Here is an 18,332-nt window from a genome sequence, read left to right as displayed (position 1 = left end):
AAAATTGTTTTTAAATATTATTGCATATATTATTAAATAATAAATATACATCTTTTTATTTTAGAATAATTTAATTAATAATAAATATTTATTATTAATTTAATACTTAATATTATCGATGTACAACAAAATCAGTAAATAGTTACCGTTCTAATGAATAACAATTAAGACTATAAACTTAAAACATTTTTCTGGGCTTCTTATTTGCTAAAGTAGAAATTATATCTGATGTGTTAATTTCTTTGGCAATTTTCTTTTCTATTGATAGTATAGCTAAACTTAACAAACGAATTTGGGACATCGTACTTCAAAGATAGTTTTGAATTATTTTAAGTTTTGAAAAACTTCTTTCTGTATTTTCCGCCTTCACTGGTATTGTCAAAAAAAGAAAATAAGATGAAAATAAATCTGGAAAATTTGCCGCTATTAAATAATTGTCTACAATTATAAATTTTACCTAGTCCTGTACAGAATTTAATTTTGAAATTTGATTTTCAAACGATCATTTTAGTTAATAATTTGGTTGATTAAATCTATTGTTAATCATTTTTATAATTTTTTACTAAAAAGGTAGTTAATTTTCATTTATTGAACATATATTAATAGGTATTATTGAAGCAAAAAGTTTTATTATTTGGTTCATACCATTAAAACGGTGTTTGAGTTGTTCAATAATTATATCCAAAGTATGATAATAAATTTGTGTTTTAAAGTATTGTTCAGCATCAAGGAGACGTTCGTCTCTACTTAATTCATGTAAATATTTAGTAGTTTTTTTTTTCTTATGTTATTGAATGTTGGCTGAACAGAAGTTGCTATTTGTTTAGCTTCCTCAAACACTTCTTCAAAATTATCACGAATTTCTTTTATTTTACTTAAAGCCGTTAGAAGCAGCTCAAAAACTTTAAGTAAGTCTATATCCGATTTTTGTAACAATATTGATACAATTTGTAATGAGTTAAGAGTTTTGGTTTCGATGACATTAAAATCACATCAAATTTTTGAAAATAGTTTTGAAGATCTGACACTTTATCTTTTTCATCTTTATTTTGGTCCATAAGTGAAATATATGTTAAAAATTTTAAAATATCTGCGTAAAGTAAATTAAGTGGTTTTAAGCAATCATTTCATGAAGACTATCGAGTAGTACATAGTGTTTTGAGTGAAACAGCCACAGATTTCACGAATTTTAAGCGTACCCACCTTTTATTCGTCGGTCGGCTGATAGTCGGTCTATTAATAAAGATATGCTAGTAATAAAAGCAGACATTTAAAAGAAATGATTAAATTGTAAACTGTAAAACTGATATTGTATTCTCTGTAGTACTCTAGAACATTACGTTAGTATAATAATATTAACACTCATGCGGACTACTCCATAGTGTAGTAGGTAATTTATAATAATTTTGAATTATTAAAAAAAAATATATATATTTAGTTTAATAATATATCATGATAAAAAAAAATAGTTGTTATTAATTATTAATAAAAAAAATATTATATAATCTCAGGCCCGGGTGCGGCGGTACCCTTTGATCCCTCTTAGTTACACCCCTCCTTGTCGTTCTACTCGTCCATCGAAGCATTCTCGTTTTCGCAACACTCATACTCTGTTCTCTGTTTACATACATTTTATTGACCATAGGTTGTAAACTGGGGGGGAGGCAAGGAGTAGAACAAATTAGGAGGGGCAGTGCCCCCTCTGATATTTAACATAACTTGTTTTAAAATAAGTACAAAACAGCTGGTTATAGTTATTACTATAACATTTTTTTTTTATATCTTAATTTTAAATTTTCGCTTATCTAACATAATGTTAGAAAATGAATAATTTTATATAATAATATGTAGGTAGTAAAGCAGCATTTAGCCTCGGACACCCTTTTCGTTTGATATGTAATTATATTTTTGCCCCCCCCCTTCCAATAAATTTCCAAGTTACGCCTATGTTATTGACAGTTGAAAATATTACAGATTTGGGTACACGTTAATTTGATCGGCACGTTATTTTATGTGCACGGGTCACATCGATATTAAATATTAACATTTGTAATTGTAAATGTCCGAAAATAAATTTAATAAATTAATAAAAAATCGTATTTTATAATAATTTACTTATTTTTTAATATTTGTCTTGTTTTAAAAATATGTAACGGTCCGCGGATTGGGCACCACTGTTATATACTACATCGCGCATACACGCATACAACAGGTGCATGTACCTACTAGGTATACACCCACGATATCTTTGCAACGCTAAGAAATACGAAACGGTTGAAGTACACGTCATAATAATATATTATTATTAGGGCTCGAATTTATATGCATTTCCATGTTTTTTTTAACAGTACAGTATGTGACTAATTAAGCTACAAATTTGAATTACAGTTAATAGATCCGAAATACAAAGTTTTATAATCCTTATTTCGTCATTTCCTGATGTGCACTTATTGCATATTATTGTATATTACTATTATTCGTTGGTTTTACTCGCATATACTATGATTCGCAAGGAATTCGTTTTCTTATATTATGTAATCGATTCTAGATAAAGATAATTCGGTCAGGACTATAGATGATGCAGTCTGTATCTTAAGTGGGTTTTCGTGAACCATATTTAAGTCATGTAGTATTTTTTGAGCATGCACTATTTTTTTCGTTGATGTGGAACAACGCTTTTCGAAATTATTTGCAAATTACCGCCATTATTTATGTTTGAGAACATAAGAAAATATCTAATAGTTCAGTAAAATTTCCAAGGTAAAAAATTAGTGAAAAATTAATTGTAAATTTATTATCCTGTTTTGTATTTCAAGCCCACAATTAAGCATTGAGTTTGATTTCTAACCAGTGGCGCACAGAAGTATTTTAAGACCACATGCAACTAAAAAAGTTACCCACCCACCCACCAATTTATTTTTTTTAAAAAAAAAAAGTTCCTTTAAATTGTTGTCTGTAACTGTAATTAACTCTTAAAATAACTATAAATTTAAAAAATTAAGATTTATTATAATTAATTAAAATTAAGATATCTACATCCAGTGCCATATAGGTATAATGTTTGGTATCCAAGTTATCCAATTACATACTCACAAACCTATCCATACACCCACCACCAACGAGAGCACATGCAATTGCACCCCTTGGTAACCTGTCTGGACGCCACTGTCTCTAACTCTGAAATCAATCAAAAATAATTTTGTACGTAAATACCATTAACAATAATAAAAATAATAACATTAAATAAAATGTAGGTATGTCAATTTTTCAGTAAAATAAAAAAAATTCTAAAGCATATTTTTTTTTTTTTTTTTAAAAGTCATATTTGCATGTTTTTCAGAGGTTGAAGTCTCTAAGCCTATTAATACAGACGTACATTGACTTCAATGGCGTAACAAGGATTGTTTTTTTTTTTTTTTTTTTTGGGGGGGAATTGTGAATTTGAAAAAATAAGCATTTTCTGCAGGTGTTTGGTGGGGATAAGGAAGTAAGATTAAGTTAGGTTTATGAGTAAAATATTTAAATTACAAGTTAAACTGTTTAACTTCAACTTCATATTGTGATACAATAAAAAGTATTATAAAATCGACTATCGAGAAATCGTAGTAGCAAGGTTATTGATGTTTTAAAGTTGAATGGAACGTTAAAAAACTTTCCATATTGTCATGTTATTATTTCTATCAATTATAATACGAATAATACCCATATTTCATATCAATCAGCCATTTCGTGTGTTCAAGATAAACCATTTTTTTTCATACGTAGAATTTGTAAAAACTTCAGAAAAATTTCAGGGGGCTACAACCATTTATTGACTTGTCCAATAATGAAAACTAATTACATTTTACATTTCTATGGAAATTAAAAACTACAGTGATATTAACAATTTCTCTCAATTACATCTAGTTTAGGAATTTCAGCAACCTTTAGTCGTAAATTAATTTGATAGGTTACGTTTGTAAATCATATCATGATCAAGGATCGGAACTTTATGCATTAAACAGTACTCAAATATTCACGTATATACATATGCCTTAAAATAATATGCAGTAAAAATTTGAAAAATAAACAATTTATTGAATAAAATACAAATAACATAAATTAGGTACACAGGGAAAAAAAAATAAAAACACTGCACATTTGTCTACCTATACAAGCTTCATCAAAATTTAATCTCGAGTTCCTATTAAAAAGTAGAATTAATTAATATTCAAACAATTAGATAGGTTATTTTATATTACTGCAGATAATATTGAGTAAAATACTGATAACCACTTTATATCATGGTACCTATATTAATTGATAAATTTGGGATGGTCGATGATCACTATTACAATATAGAAAGGGTTTTTGTTAAATCTATGATATATGCATATAAAAGTTCTTAAACCTAAAGTGTGCAAATTAATACAAAAAGTAACAAAATATGCAAAATCATGCAACAAGCATTTTTGTATTTGAAAATTACGTACTATGGATCAAATTTGTGTTAAACCAGAATATCAATATGTACTTTTTAAACAAATATGCAAACAGTTAAAGTTCCAAGTCTTGGTTATGCCTCAAGAATAATTAAACGATTGTGTAAATATAATTGATATATTGATCTGTTTTAATCACTTGTGTAACACAAAAATGTATAACCATCATGAAATTATAATTTTTTTTAAAAATTTTTATATTTAATATTATTATTAAAAGTAATGACTATTTCTGCCTCAAAAACTATTATTTTTATACAATTATCTGGTTAGGATAGGAGAAATAAGGCAGATTTTCTCTTTAAACAGAATTTAATTGTGCATTTAAATGGTTTTCTTATTCTACTTAGCTATGGCATTCCAGTTATTAGGAATAATGTATGCTAAATTGATACTACATATAAAACAGAATATAGGTCCCAGAAAAGTAATAATTAAGTATTATTATAGATTACAAATATTTGAAACATTTTTTTTTTAATCATCTAACTTAATAATTATTATTAATTAAAATGTATAAAAGAAATTTATAAACAAAATAAATAGCAAAAATGTACAATAACCTAATGTAAAATTATAAGAAAATATTACAAAAATATATATATTAAAAAAGTAAAAATAATTGTGCAAGAGTTGGCTAGTTTTAAATTATATCATTTAAACATAATAATTAAATGTGTAAAGTTAATTTTTTTTGCTCATGAATAGGCTGAATAATTTGTTTGGTGTGCTGCTGGCTCGTCTTTTGTTGGTATTAGAATCTTTTGATTCTTTTAATGTGATTTTAGCATTGCCCTGGAATCATATTGACATATTGAAAACTTAAAAATCAATAATAAGTAATATATACAAATTTAAATAAAATATTGTATCGTCATTATCTGAAAGTATACCACTAACAATAATTAATTCTTAAATTATGGAGTATATTATTAGTCTAGTTTTTTTTATATAAATACTGTATTACAACATGCTTATAAGATATAAATAATTAGTATGTAGTTAAAAATATTTTAACTTTGAAGCCAAGTTATTAATTAAAATTAATACGAATACTTATTTTGAACTTAAAAATTAAACAACACATTTTTGATAAACTATCTAATTTTAAATTTTGTTCACGAAAAATTAAAACATTTTTATAACTATTATTTAGTAAAAATATAAATGTTATATTCTATCTTACATGTATTTTTTTTGATAAACAACTGCACACAAGCTCTTTGAATTAAGGAAATTTTATTACACGTTAGTAAGAAACAATAATTTTTAAACAAAATTTAATGTTTAAATAACAATTTCAAATATAATACAAAAATAAATTTACCGATAAAGAAACACGACCACCATTTTTGCTAGGGGTTGGGGGGCCTGGTTTTTTGTATGATGTCTAAAAATAAATTAAATTATTATTTAAATGAGGAAACAAATGATAAAAGCAATAATAAATATACCTGATTACGATCTTTTTTTTTGTTCCGATCATTTGGAATAAGGTTTTCACTCTCACAATCACTATAGTTAGCTAAGGTCTGAAAAAGATTAAATATAATTTATTTGATTACTTTTATAAATTAAATAGAAAAAATAACCTTAATATCTTCTTCTGTAATTAATGATGCATTTGGCAAATAATTAGTTTCAACGGCATAACAACTTCTTAAATGTGGTGGACAAAGCGAGTTGCGGGCTTGTAATTCTGATAAACGTTCATTGCACTGCTTATCAAAATTATCATTCAGTCTTACTTTGCCATGTTTCAAATCAGCAAGGCATGAGTGGTTAAACATTTCACCCTCCTCATCTTCTTCTTTTGGGAATATTTTACCTAAAGTTACATAAAATTAAAAAAAAACTTGTATTCAATGAATGACATACGTGTATTAATATATTTACATACATTGTTAAGTAGTATTTTAAATATTATATTTTTAGTAACCGAGTTAGACTGTTTGGTTAAATAGTAATGGTAATTTGCAACAAAATAAACCATTTTTATACAGTTAAACCAATATGAATTCAAAATAAAGCAAAGCTGAGCAAGATTTATGTATATTAAAATAGCATTATTTCTATTAATATTTAATGTTAAACATTTCATCTTTCTAGAAATTAAATGTATGTATTAATGATCAGTTTTATATATATTATCCATTAAATTAAAGATTTATTACATTAATCAATATTAGTAGCTAATTTAAGATGCGAGGAACCAATAATTGTTCAATATTTGTGGTTTTCTATGAGATTAACTGAAAAACAAGTATATAATTATAAAAAAATTCTTAGGATGACAATTTTGGTATCTATTTTTAAGTAAACCAAATATAAAAGAATATAGCATTAAATAAGCTTAAATCCAAGAATTAATCATATTACGTTAATTTTAACATAATTTATGAAATATATTGATCATACTGCCAGAAAAAAAAAATTCAAGATAATTAGTGATTAATTATTTTTCCACCAAGTTAAATATATGTCATTACAAATCTCTCACCATGACAGCATTTATTTATATTAATAAGATTTTAAGTATATCCATTTTTTTTTTTTTTTTTATACAAATCGTATATATCAAAGGTAATAATAGTATTAATAAGAACTGAGGTTAGTTATTTGTTAGTAACGCACCAGACGATAAGGTGAATTTTTTACCAATTCCAGCAGGTACATTTCTTTTAGCATTATCTTGATTGGAACGAGTAGTTTCTTCAACAAGTGATCTAAAATAATAAAATAAATTACAATATTTTGGAAAGATATAATTAAATATTTAAAATAACATTAAAATTTTTAACCTTATTTGACTGGTTGAATTAGACTTTGGCAATGTAAAAGAATTATACTTTGGAACTGCATATGTCTGAAAAATAAGTAATTATCTATTCTCAGATTATATTTTTAAATATTAGTTCAGTAGAAAATAATATTTATTATTATTTAGAATATTATTTATTACTAATACAACCTACATATTGCTAACAGTATGTTTAAAATTTTAATAATCTATATTTCTCAAGATCAATTTAACATTAAATTGAAAAATAAAATAAAGATAAATAATTTTAATTTGGTAAACTAAATGATTAACATAATATAATTTTAAATTTATTTACTAATATTCCCCTCCCTCATAATTATTTTAGAAGATAAAATTATTAATTTGGCTTTTATATGAGTTCTTCACAGTGAGTCCCAATTAATAATTGTTGATATTAATGAAAAATTATAATTTCATATTTATAACTTAGTATTCACATATATATATTATATTCATTAAAACACTTACAGCTTGAGAAATTCCTGAAATTTCAAATGGCAAGGACATAGTGGAATCTCTTCTTTCTTTTTGTTGCAATCTTAAATATTTTTCACTAACTTCCCATAATTGCTGACCAAGTTCTTTAATATGAATTTCATCTTTGTTTATCTGAATAAAAATAAATATTAAATTAACAAAAATAAATAATAAAACATAATTTGAAGATCATACCTTTTCCTTGTATTTCATTAGTTTAGTTTCATAATCTTGGTGTATTTTTGTTTCTAAATCTTTGCAAAATTGTTTCTGGAAACACATAACAAGTAATTTATAAAATTATTAGTAGTTATTTTAGTGAATTTTTATTTTTACCATCTGCTCTCGTTTACGTTCAAATTTCTTTTCATATTCACTCGTAATATACTCTTGAGTTTTTTGTTGAATTTTTGTCATTTTGTAATTGCACTCAGATTTCAATTCAGACATATCAGTTTCCAATTGTTTTATGGTTTCAAGTTGTCTGAAATTAGACATTTTTATTTTGATTAATTTATTTATGGAATAATATATTAAATTCAGTTAAAAATATACCTATTTGATTTGATAAGTAATTCAGCATATGCTTCATTAGATGCATACTCATTATGTGCCAAGATCTGCTTATTTCCTTGAGCATTAATGTTAACTATAAACATTTTTAGTGCTTCAAAAAGTTTTTTAAGTCTTTCAATAATTGAGTAATCATCACAATTTCCAACTGGTATTAATTGAATTCCATTTTGTTCTATGAATGTATCAGCAGAAGTAATTACTTCCATCAATGAATCTTGATGGTCTAGTGTAGGTTCATTTTTAATAACATTATGTGAATAATTCGAACAAGTTTCTAAATGTGTTTCAAAATCTCTTTTTTCCTTTTTGAGTATTGACTCAAGTTCTTTTTTTATATTTTTTAAATCATTTATTTTCTGATAAATATCTACTAATGAGGTATTTTTTAGTTCAATTTGTTTTTCAATTTCAGATTGCTTATCATCAAGTTGTTTTTGAGCTTCACATAACTTTTTATCCATATTAATAATTTTCTCAGTTGATTCTTCACGTAAATTATCAAATTGACATTTAAGATCATTTAGTTCAGTCATCAATAAGATATTTTTGCATTTGGTTTCTTCATATAGTTTATTAAAATCTTCTAATTTATTTTGATTTGTTACTAAAGCACTTTCATTTTCAACTAAACACTTTTGAAGTTTAATAGTTTCATCTATCAAGTTGTTTTTTTCACACAAATCTACATGTTCAGAATTTAACTCTTTTTGATAATTAGACAATTTTTTTTCCATTTCTTCAAGTTGTTTTCTTAAACCATTACAAGTAATTTCTAACTGTTTATTAGTATGCTTTAAATCAATTTCTAAAGTAATTTTTTCATTTTTAATACTTTCATTTTGTTTTTCATAATCGAGAACTTTTTCTTGCATAGTTGTAATATTACTATCTTTAATCAGTATAGTATTTTTAAGTGAATTTGTTTCATTAATTAAGTTGTCTCTTTCTGATGTTAAAAGAGTAATTGTTTCTATTTGACAGTTACATTTATTTACATATTTATCAATTTCAATCTGTTTTTTCTTTAATAATTCTTGCATTTCAATATATTTGCTGCCTATATCTTCAAGTTGCTGCTTTGATTCCTGTTGTATATTTTCTAACTCATTTCCTTTCTCATTGAGTTTCGATTCCAAATTCATCTTCTGAGTTTTGAATTCTTCTTTTTGTTTTTCATGATTATTTATTTTCTCTTGTAATAATTTAAGAGCACATTCTTTTTCATCCAAACATTCCTCAAGTTTATTTTTTTCTTCTAATAATGTGTCTTTTTTTTCATTTAAAAAAGATATTGTTTTTGTTTGTTCATTCAACTGTTTTGATTGATTTTCTAACTCATTTTGTTCATGAATTAGTCTTTCTTGAATTTGCAACAAATCATTTTCCATTACTCTCAATCGATTAGTCAGATTTTGGTTTATATCGGTTAAATGTGCAACAGTTTTATGCGATTGCAATTCAAATGATGCTTTTTCGTCTTTCATTTCTTCTATTTGGTTTCCTAAATGTTTAATTGTATTAGTACAAGCATATAATTTTTCTTCACACAAATTCAATTTGTGTTCTTTGTGTGATAAAGTATCTCCAAGGTTTTTTATTTTATCACAAAGAGATTCTTTTTCACAATTAATTTTAACAATAGTTTCCCTTTGTTCATTGCACCACTGAATTTGTTTTTCTAATTCAATATGTTTATCATTTAACATTTGTTTTACTTCAATGATTTGTTTTTCTAGACTTTCATTAGCAACAGAGTACTCAGTATTTTGATCTTTAAGTAATTTTACATTTTCTTCTTTTTCCAATATACAATTGTTAGACTCCTTCAATTTATGTTGTAAATTAATACATTGATTTTCAGTATCAATAAAAGTTTTGTTCAATTTATTATTTTCTTCAGTGATGAGTTCTAATTGTATTTGTTTATTATTCATATCATTTTTCATCATGGTCAAAGATTTTTTAAGATCATTGATTTCATGTATACTATCTTTTAAAAAATTCTTCACCTCATTCAATTGTTCATCATACTCTTTATTAATAGCTTCTTTTTTCATAATTGTATCTTGTAATATATTTTCAAGTGAGATTTTTTCTATTGTTACACTGTCAAATTCTTGTTTTAGTTTTAAAATGGAAGATTTATGTTCATCTAATTCATCTTTAAGTTTTTCAATTTCTAACTGTGTGGTAATAACATTTTTATCAGAATTAGCGACTTGATTTTCTAAAATTTCTTTTTCTGTTTTTATATCTTTAATAATATTACACTGTTCAATAGTTAACTTAAGTTGTTCGTCAAGTTCTTTTTGTTTGTTTTCCAACAAATTTGTAACCTTCAAGGACTGATTTTTCAACTGAATAATTTCTTCTTTATTGTTACTTAATTTGCCCAACATATCATTGATCTGTTCAGTAAAATTTTGTTGTGCCTTTTTAAATTGTTCAGAAGTTTCATTCAAATTTGTTTCAATCATGATTTTTTCTATACTCATAACACCAAGTTTTTCTTTTAAATCTTGTATAATTGTACTATAATCTTTAAGTTCTTTTCTTAAGTTTATTACTTCTGCATCTTTATTTAATAAAGTTTGGTCAAGATCTTTACATTTTTCTAACAAGTCCAGTTTCTCATTTTCCAAATTTAGGATACAATAATTTTGTTTATTATTCAAATCTATTTGGGTTTTCAATTCACTTTCTTGAACTAATATATAGTTTTTAATTTGTAATAACTTGTTTGTCTGAGAATCAATTTTCTGATTATATGATTTTAAGTTAATTTCTGCATTAAAAAGTTGTTTATCAAAATTATCCTGCATATTTTTCACATTTGTGGTAATATTTTCTATGACCTTAGCAAGTGAATGATTTTCTGATATTTTAAAATTAATTGTCTCAGTTAAGTAATCAATTTTTAATTTACTTTGAATATATTTTTCTTCCAATGATTTTATATCATTTTCCTTGACAAATAAATCTTGTCTAGTAGATTTAAATTTCTCTTCAAGCTCATACTTTTCCAAACGTAAATGCGAGATTGTTTCGATTTGTTTATTACTTATAATTAATTGTTCATTAAAATCATTTTGTTTTTTCTCTAAAGTTTCTTTGAGTTTTTCAAGATCAACGGCAAATTGATTAATTTCAAAATTACGACTTTCCAACACATTTTTTAAATCAAAAATTTGACTTTGAAATTCTTCATTTAATGTCTTCATCTGAACTTTATTCTGTTTTTCATTTTTTTCTAACAAATTTTTTTCATTTATAGCAGTATTTAATTGTTCCTTTAAAGTGTTAACACTTAATGTATAATCTAAAATATTTTTCTTTAAATCTGCATTTTCATTTGATTTTTGTAACAATGCATCATTTAGATCGCCTATACTAATTTCTTGGAGACGTTTTTCAGATTGTAATGTCTCAATTATATTTTTTTGGTAATTGATCAGATCAACTTGCCTGTCTATTTCATTTTGTTTGCAATGTAAAATTTCTTCTATTTTTGTTTTAGTATTCTTTAAATCTTTTATTTCATCTAGATAGTATTCTAAGTAATTTTCCATTTCACGAATTTTGTCATTTAACACTTTTTGTTGAGTTTCATTTTCTGTTTTGCTATCTTTCAAATTAGATTGTAAAATTAATTTTTCTTGATACATTTTTTTTAATTCGGTTTCTAGAATATCAATGCTTTGATAATTTTCAGCCATCTTTTCTTCATAAAAAATAATATTGCCTTCTTTGTTAGCCAAATCATCTTGCATTCTTTTAATATTATTTTGTAAATCATCAATATTTTTATTAAATAACTCTTCTGACTTTTTATAATCTTCAATTTTGGTTTGTAATTTTTTAACATTTTTATCATTTTCTTCATGTAATGCTTCAATTTCTGTGTTAGTTTTGTTCAGAATTAGTTCTATCATAGTTTTTGCCTTTTTAACAACATCCATTTCAATTGACAATTCTTTAATTTCCTTCTCTCTTTTCTCTAATTTAGTACACATTAATTCAATACTATTTTCCTTATCTTTAATAGAATCTTTCATATACTTTATTTTAGATTCTAAACTTTGATTTTTTTTTTGATTTTCTTGAAGTTCTTTTTTTTTGTTCATAAATTTATTATAAAGTTCTTCTTTATTAGTTTCACTATTATGTAAATGATGTTTCAAAGTTTCAATTTGTTTATCTAAGTCTTTAACACGATTTTCAATCTGAAAAAAAAAATCAATTTAATTATATTCTATTAAATCAGAAGAAACAGGATATGTAATTATCCAATTATACTATTTTATAAAAAAAATATTCATATTATAAAATCAAAATATTTAAATAAAAATAAAATTTTTTTTAATTTTTTTATAATTGAGAATAATTATTTAATAAAATATAATTTAATTGCAATTAGTTGAAGTGATATGTAACTAACTTACATATATTTTGAAAAACTTAGCTCTACATTTTAACATGTTAACGTTCAGTTATTGCCATAAGAGAAATTTAATAAAATTCTTTTTATAATTTATTTTATTTTAAAATTTATTTTCAGTAGTTATTTGATTATTTGAAATTCAGGGAATCAAATTGAAAATTTGATTAAAAAATAGTTAAAATTAAAGAGAAATGGAAAATGTTATTATATTTATTGTGTTGCATTTATTATACATTTATTTTGACATTCATTTATATACAGTAAAACTTGCTTAAGACGCTTTTTAAGAGACCTCCTCACTAGAGCGTCTTATGCAGGAACTGAAAAAAAAATAATAATAAAGCAACTGAAACATTGAGTTAATTTTTTAAATATTAAACATAATTTAACTAGTACAACTTTTATAAACTATAGTTGCATATATTTTTTGTTATTGAATTTAATTAAAAAAGAAATACATACATTCATCAGTATACATATGTATTATTATTATTATTTTTTTTTCTATTTTATCACATATTAAAATAAAATAATTTATTTTGTCGACATAACTCAACATTTCTTTGGCATTTTCTAAAGAGGACATAACTTTTCGAATTTCAGATAGGTATTGAAAATCAACAGTAATTGTAGGAGTTGATACAGGATTGACTGTATATTTTTCTTGAAAGAAATTTGTTATTTTTTTTTTTTTACCAGCTTCAACAGTCATAATTAGGTTTTTTTTATCGGAGGGTGACAAACACTTGTACTTTATGTGTTCCATATTCATACTAACTAAGTTTCACTCAATTTCAACAATTATTTGCATATTTCAAAGGTTTATTTTGGTAAAATAATACAAATAATGTCAAAAATATTTTTAAATTAAGATAAACTACAATAATATTTTATTACTGTTGTGATTAGTTCGATTACAAGTACATAATTTACATGTCATATATATATATATATATATATATATATATATATATATATATATATAATAGTTATATAATCTCTGTAACAAGATGTGTTTGATCTCATACACAATATGCATTCGAATCATAGAGGTTCTGGTAAAAAAAAAAAAAAAAAAAAAATTGAATTGTATGGTTTCCCGTCATCAGACATTTTGAATTATTAAGTAACTACTGTAATTGGTCACTAATGCTGAAGCAATTATTAAAAAACATGAAACCAGACATTACTGCTAATACAGTATTACATTTGATGTCATTAAACAAGACTAGATATAAGACAGACCCAATATATATACATAGATACTAATATCAAGCAAAAATATTATTTCAAAGATTATATGTATTTGTTATACTTACATTAATTAAATCTTTTTTAACAGATTTGTATTTATGTCTATATTTTTCTTTGTCACGTGTAACTTCTTCTAATTTAAGACAACTCAATTCATCAAATAATGTATTTGAAGGCATAATATTATTAGTTTCTTGGTTGCTTGATTTTGCAGGACTAATTGAAATTGATTTATTGCAGAGTTCATCTTTTAAGGACTAAAATCAAAATATTTTACAAATTAAAATCCAAATAAATGTCACATCATGTATTTAAGTATTTAAAAAATAAATTTTTTTTATAAGTATCTAAACTACAAAGTTTTTTTTTTTAAAACTAACTGTTATTTCCATCTCTTTTATTCGTAGTTTTTCATTTATCAAATCAATATTTTTTTTTAATGATGTATTTTCAGTTTCAATGTTATCAAAGGTACTTAGAAGATTTTCATAATCTGAATTTTTTTTTTCTAACTGAAATTAGAATTAAAAATAAACAAGTTTAATTAACAAAATCTTGGTTTTATTAATAGTTTAACTTATATAAAATTAATAAACATACATAATACTACTATTTTTTATTATATAAAATAATAAGAAACTTATAATTACTTTTCCTTGAATATCTTTATGTTTATTTTCAAATTCTGTTATTTGTTGTCGTAACTCATTGTTATTAATCTCCAAATCAATTATATCTTGCTTTAATTTTTTTAAAATCAAAGCATTATCAGTTTTTAAATTATCAAGAGATTCTTTAGGTTTGGAAAATTCTTCAATTTCATCTTTCAAAAATTGTATTATTTTTTCCTTATCTTCTAATTTGCAACCTAAATTAAATATTACATGAAAGAAAAAACAAATTAAATTTTTTTATTTTTATAAAAAAAACTTTTAATACAATTGTATATTCTAATAATTCATAGAATGTATTAAATAATTACTTAGATTTGTATTAATATCTTGTAAGGTTTTAATATTTTCAGCCAATTTGTAATTTTCTTCGCATTCATTCTTATAATCCTCGCTAAGCTTAGCAATGATCTTTTCTTTTTCTTGACATATTAAGGATTTAGATTTTGGTGACTGTAAATAATAATATAATCAATTAGTGCAAAATTGTAAATTATTTTACAGTACTTTTAATATTGTATTAGTATTATTTAGGTATTATATAATCCATCTATTACCTCACAAAATTCTTGTAAATGACTTCGAGATCTTGATTTTATAGGTGTAATGTTATTTGAAAATATTTCTGAAGATTTAAAATATAATTATGATAATGACACTTAAAAAATATAAAAGTACAAAATATAATTTTACCTGATGAAATATTAGAACTGGAAATATTTATATCATTTGTCAATAATAATGCATCTAAAATATTTTGTTTTGTAAATAATGAGAATTGTGTAGCTTCTAAGAATTTTGCAAGTAATATTTGCTCATCACTATCCATTCTTTCACTCAGTTGATCTCTGAATTTATTATTTGTACATTTTAATAATGCATGTAATAGAACTACTATACAAGTATAAAATGAGTTTTCTTCATTGAATAAATCTTCATATGTTTGTATTTCAAATTCGTGATAGTTCACTATTTATAAAAATAAGCATATCAAGTTATAAAATAAAATATATGTACATGTATAATAGGGATATAACCCATACTAATATAATAATAACTTGATAATACCTTTTATAGTGTTATAAATCTTTTCTTTTTCTGTGATTAGTGGTATGGAACATTTTAAACAAAACCTTAAAAATATAAATTAAATCAATTTATAAACTAATACATACCTATACTTTATATTTAATAATTATCATATTATTATAGATACAAGATTCAAAAATACATATGTTTTATCTATATAAATTAGGTTGTTGGTAAATACATCATTTTTTTTTTAATATATCTGTTAAATACTTAAAATCTCTAATTTATTAATATAAAAAACTACTAACACATTATCAACAAATTCTTTGAAGGAAGTACTGGACACAAGATTTTGGATGTTTAAATATTCAGTATCCTTAAAGTCGTCAAATAAACAAACCTGTAATAAATAATACATTTTTAACAATTATGGTTTACATGTATTGTATATTATACACCTGCAGTTTCCAAACTTTTTGGTCATGTATCTTTATGAAAAAAAATAAAAAAATCGTGCTTCCCAATAAAATAATATTTTTTATTATTTAAATATAAAATTAATAATATTATTCTCAATCTAAAAATGAATATATTGTGTAGTAATATATTTGTCTTATGCCTCTCTCATTAAGTGCTTGCGTCTCCCAAAGGAGGCGTGCCTCACTGTTTGGAAACAGATCTTATATAGAAACTACAAGTATACAATTACATAATTAATAAATAAGAAAAAAATTAACCAGTAACTGAAAAATAATAGTTCAAAATATTTTTAATACACTAAGGTTTAAAGAAATAGGAAATCCAACTACAGAAAAAATTATTCAAATTAAAGTGCAATTATATTTTTATAAATTTTGTTGGTTAATTAACTCATATAAATAAACATGTTAAGAGGTCTGGAATTATTATATTAATATGGTAGGTAGTTACCATTTTAAAATTACAAACGTATATATTTATTTTTATTGTTAAATTTTTATTACCTCTTAATTTGCAATAATATATACAATTATTCTATTTAATATATTCTATGATTCTATTATGGTAAAATATTATTTTAAGTATTACATAAAAATAATAAAATTGTAAAAATGTAAGTAACTAACAAATATGTACTTTCAGATAATAAATACTGACTACCTATTTTTTTTTCTTAAATGATTATATGTATCTATGCACTATAAAAACATTTTTCAATTAAAATGTGCTGCAATTTTAAATAATCTGGAGAAAAAACTTTCCGTTATTTTGTTAACTGTCATATTTTTATCGCAGTAAAAGTTTATATCCAGGTACTGTGGTATGTACTTATATATATTAGTGCATTGGTTAAAAAATACAATTGCAATTGTTTGGACACTGGTTATAATATAAGTTATAGATACTTACCCAACGAAGGATTAATTCTTCGAATTTGTCCATATTAACAGTTCGAGCTCAAGAGAAACTAAAATAATATTAATAATAATTTACAACATTGAAAAGTATTCAATATTTATAAATTAATTAATGCTTTTAACGGGTATAGATACAATATTCAAATAACCGACACAATGACCGTTAAAAATGTTCACATGCAATTCGACATTTATTACGCATTATCAATTGACCGTTAACGAAATCGGGTAATGTAAGCCGTGAATGTTTTCCAAAGACGTTATATAAGCTTTTACAGAGTATTTGGAATTATCAAAGAATAGATAAGATAGCTGAATCGTGCTGATAAGAGTGATCCGAAAATAACACATTCATCAGATCGCGCGCTAAACAGTTGTGATTAATTGTATTACTTCTGCGTAAAATACATAATATATATTATATATTATGTAATATAATTTTTATTTACATAATTTTTATATGTACAGTATTGAACCTATATATTGGTTTTTTTTGGTATTTTTGTCGTTCGCCCGTTTTTACTTGTCTCATACGGTCTACCACGCTTGTTTATATAAAAATATGCATTAATTTATTATAATATATTAGTAAATTAATGTATTACAATATAATATGTTAATAAGTAAGTATTAAAAAATTAAAAGTTTCGGTTTGCTTTTTTTTTTCTTTGCGAGTATAGAATTTAGTCTACGAGCCGAGAAGTGTCGATTTCATCAAGTCCTTTTTTCTTTAATATTTCCCTTTACATTTTACTTAAAGTAACGCAATTGTAATGCAATTATTTTTAAAGAGTAATTTCTATGATGTAACGCACTAAGGCCGCTCGTACATTGGAGAGCGTTAAACGTCGTCTTCGATCGTCAGAGGCGCGACGCGTCACAAATCAAACATGTTCGAATTTTGCCGCTCGACGCTCATATATTTAGCGGGTGTGAACAATCTAGTAGTGGTGTAGTAGATAGGTTTCTACACTTAAATAGATTTATATAACTTAAATATATTTCAATTGTATAGCTATACGTAGCTGGTAGTGTAGGTAGATACTGTGCGAACATGTATATACATAATATAAAAATAGCTTATAACATGCGATTAATAATACATAATAATTCATGTAATAATAATTATTATTATTCTAAAGTTTAATATCTATTTTGACTAAATTAGTTAGTAGTTAA

The 18,332-nt window shown here is 23.8% G+C and overlaps 1 protein-coding gene across 2 annotated transcripts; it reads right to left on the bottom strand.

Moving 5' to 3' along the window:
- Nucleotides 1–5,107: 5,107 nt before the first annotated feature.
- Nucleotides 5,108–17,343, bottom strand: LOC112681946 (uncharacterized protein PFB0145c-like). Of its 2 annotated transcripts, none has more exons than XM_025552323.1 (19): nt 17,146–17,343; nt 16,065–16,156; nt 15,793–15,857; nt 15,418–15,693; nt 15,282–15,349; nt 15,036–15,177; nt 14,704–14,921; nt 14,434–14,565; nt 14,119–14,310; nt 8,338–12,581; nt 8,119–8,266; nt 7,978–8,052; nt 7,774–7,914; nt 7,283–7,347; nt 7,116–7,207; nt 6,074–6,309; nt 5,936–6,013; nt 5,809–5,871; nt 5,108–5,276 (listed from the first exon to the last, which is right to left on the bottom strand). In XM_025552323.1, exons 1-19 carry the CDS (start codon nt 17,176–17,178, stop codon nt 5,166–5,168), a joined length of 6,471 nt encoding a protein of 2,156 aa, XP_025408108.1. In that variant the 5' UTR covers nt 17,179–17,343; the 3' UTR covers nt 5,108–5,165. The 2 variants fall into 2 exon arrangements, with proteins under 2 accessions (XP_025408108.1, XP_025408109.1); XM_025552324.1 differs by having other exon boundaries at nt 7,140–7,207.
- Between the last annotated feature and the right edge of the window lie 989 nt (nt 17,344–18,332).

The sequence above is a fragment of the Sipha flava genome, unplaced genomic scaffold, assembly GCF_003268045.1.
Source record: "Sipha flava isolate LNK unplaced genomic scaffold, YSA_version1 1_pilon_pilon, whole genome shotgun sequence".
Classification (NCBI taxonomy): Eukaryota; Metazoa; Arthropoda; class Insecta; order Hemiptera; family Aphididae; genus Sipha; species Sipha flava.
This window is presented reverse-complemented; position numbering and strand designations above follow the sequence as displayed.

Coding starts and splice junctions, on each gene's coding strand:
- LOC112681946 (XM_025552323.1), bottom strand. CDS start 17,178: ATGGACAAATTCGAAGAATTAATCCTTCGTTGG. Junction 8,267..8,337: donor TTACTTATCAAATCAAATAG/GTATATTTTTAA, acceptor GTCTAATTTCAG/ACAACTTGAAACCATAAAAC. Junction 7,348..7,773: donor TTTCAGGAATTTCTCAAGCT/GTAAGTGTTTTA, acceptor CTTATTTTTCAG/ACATATGCAGTTCCAAAGTA.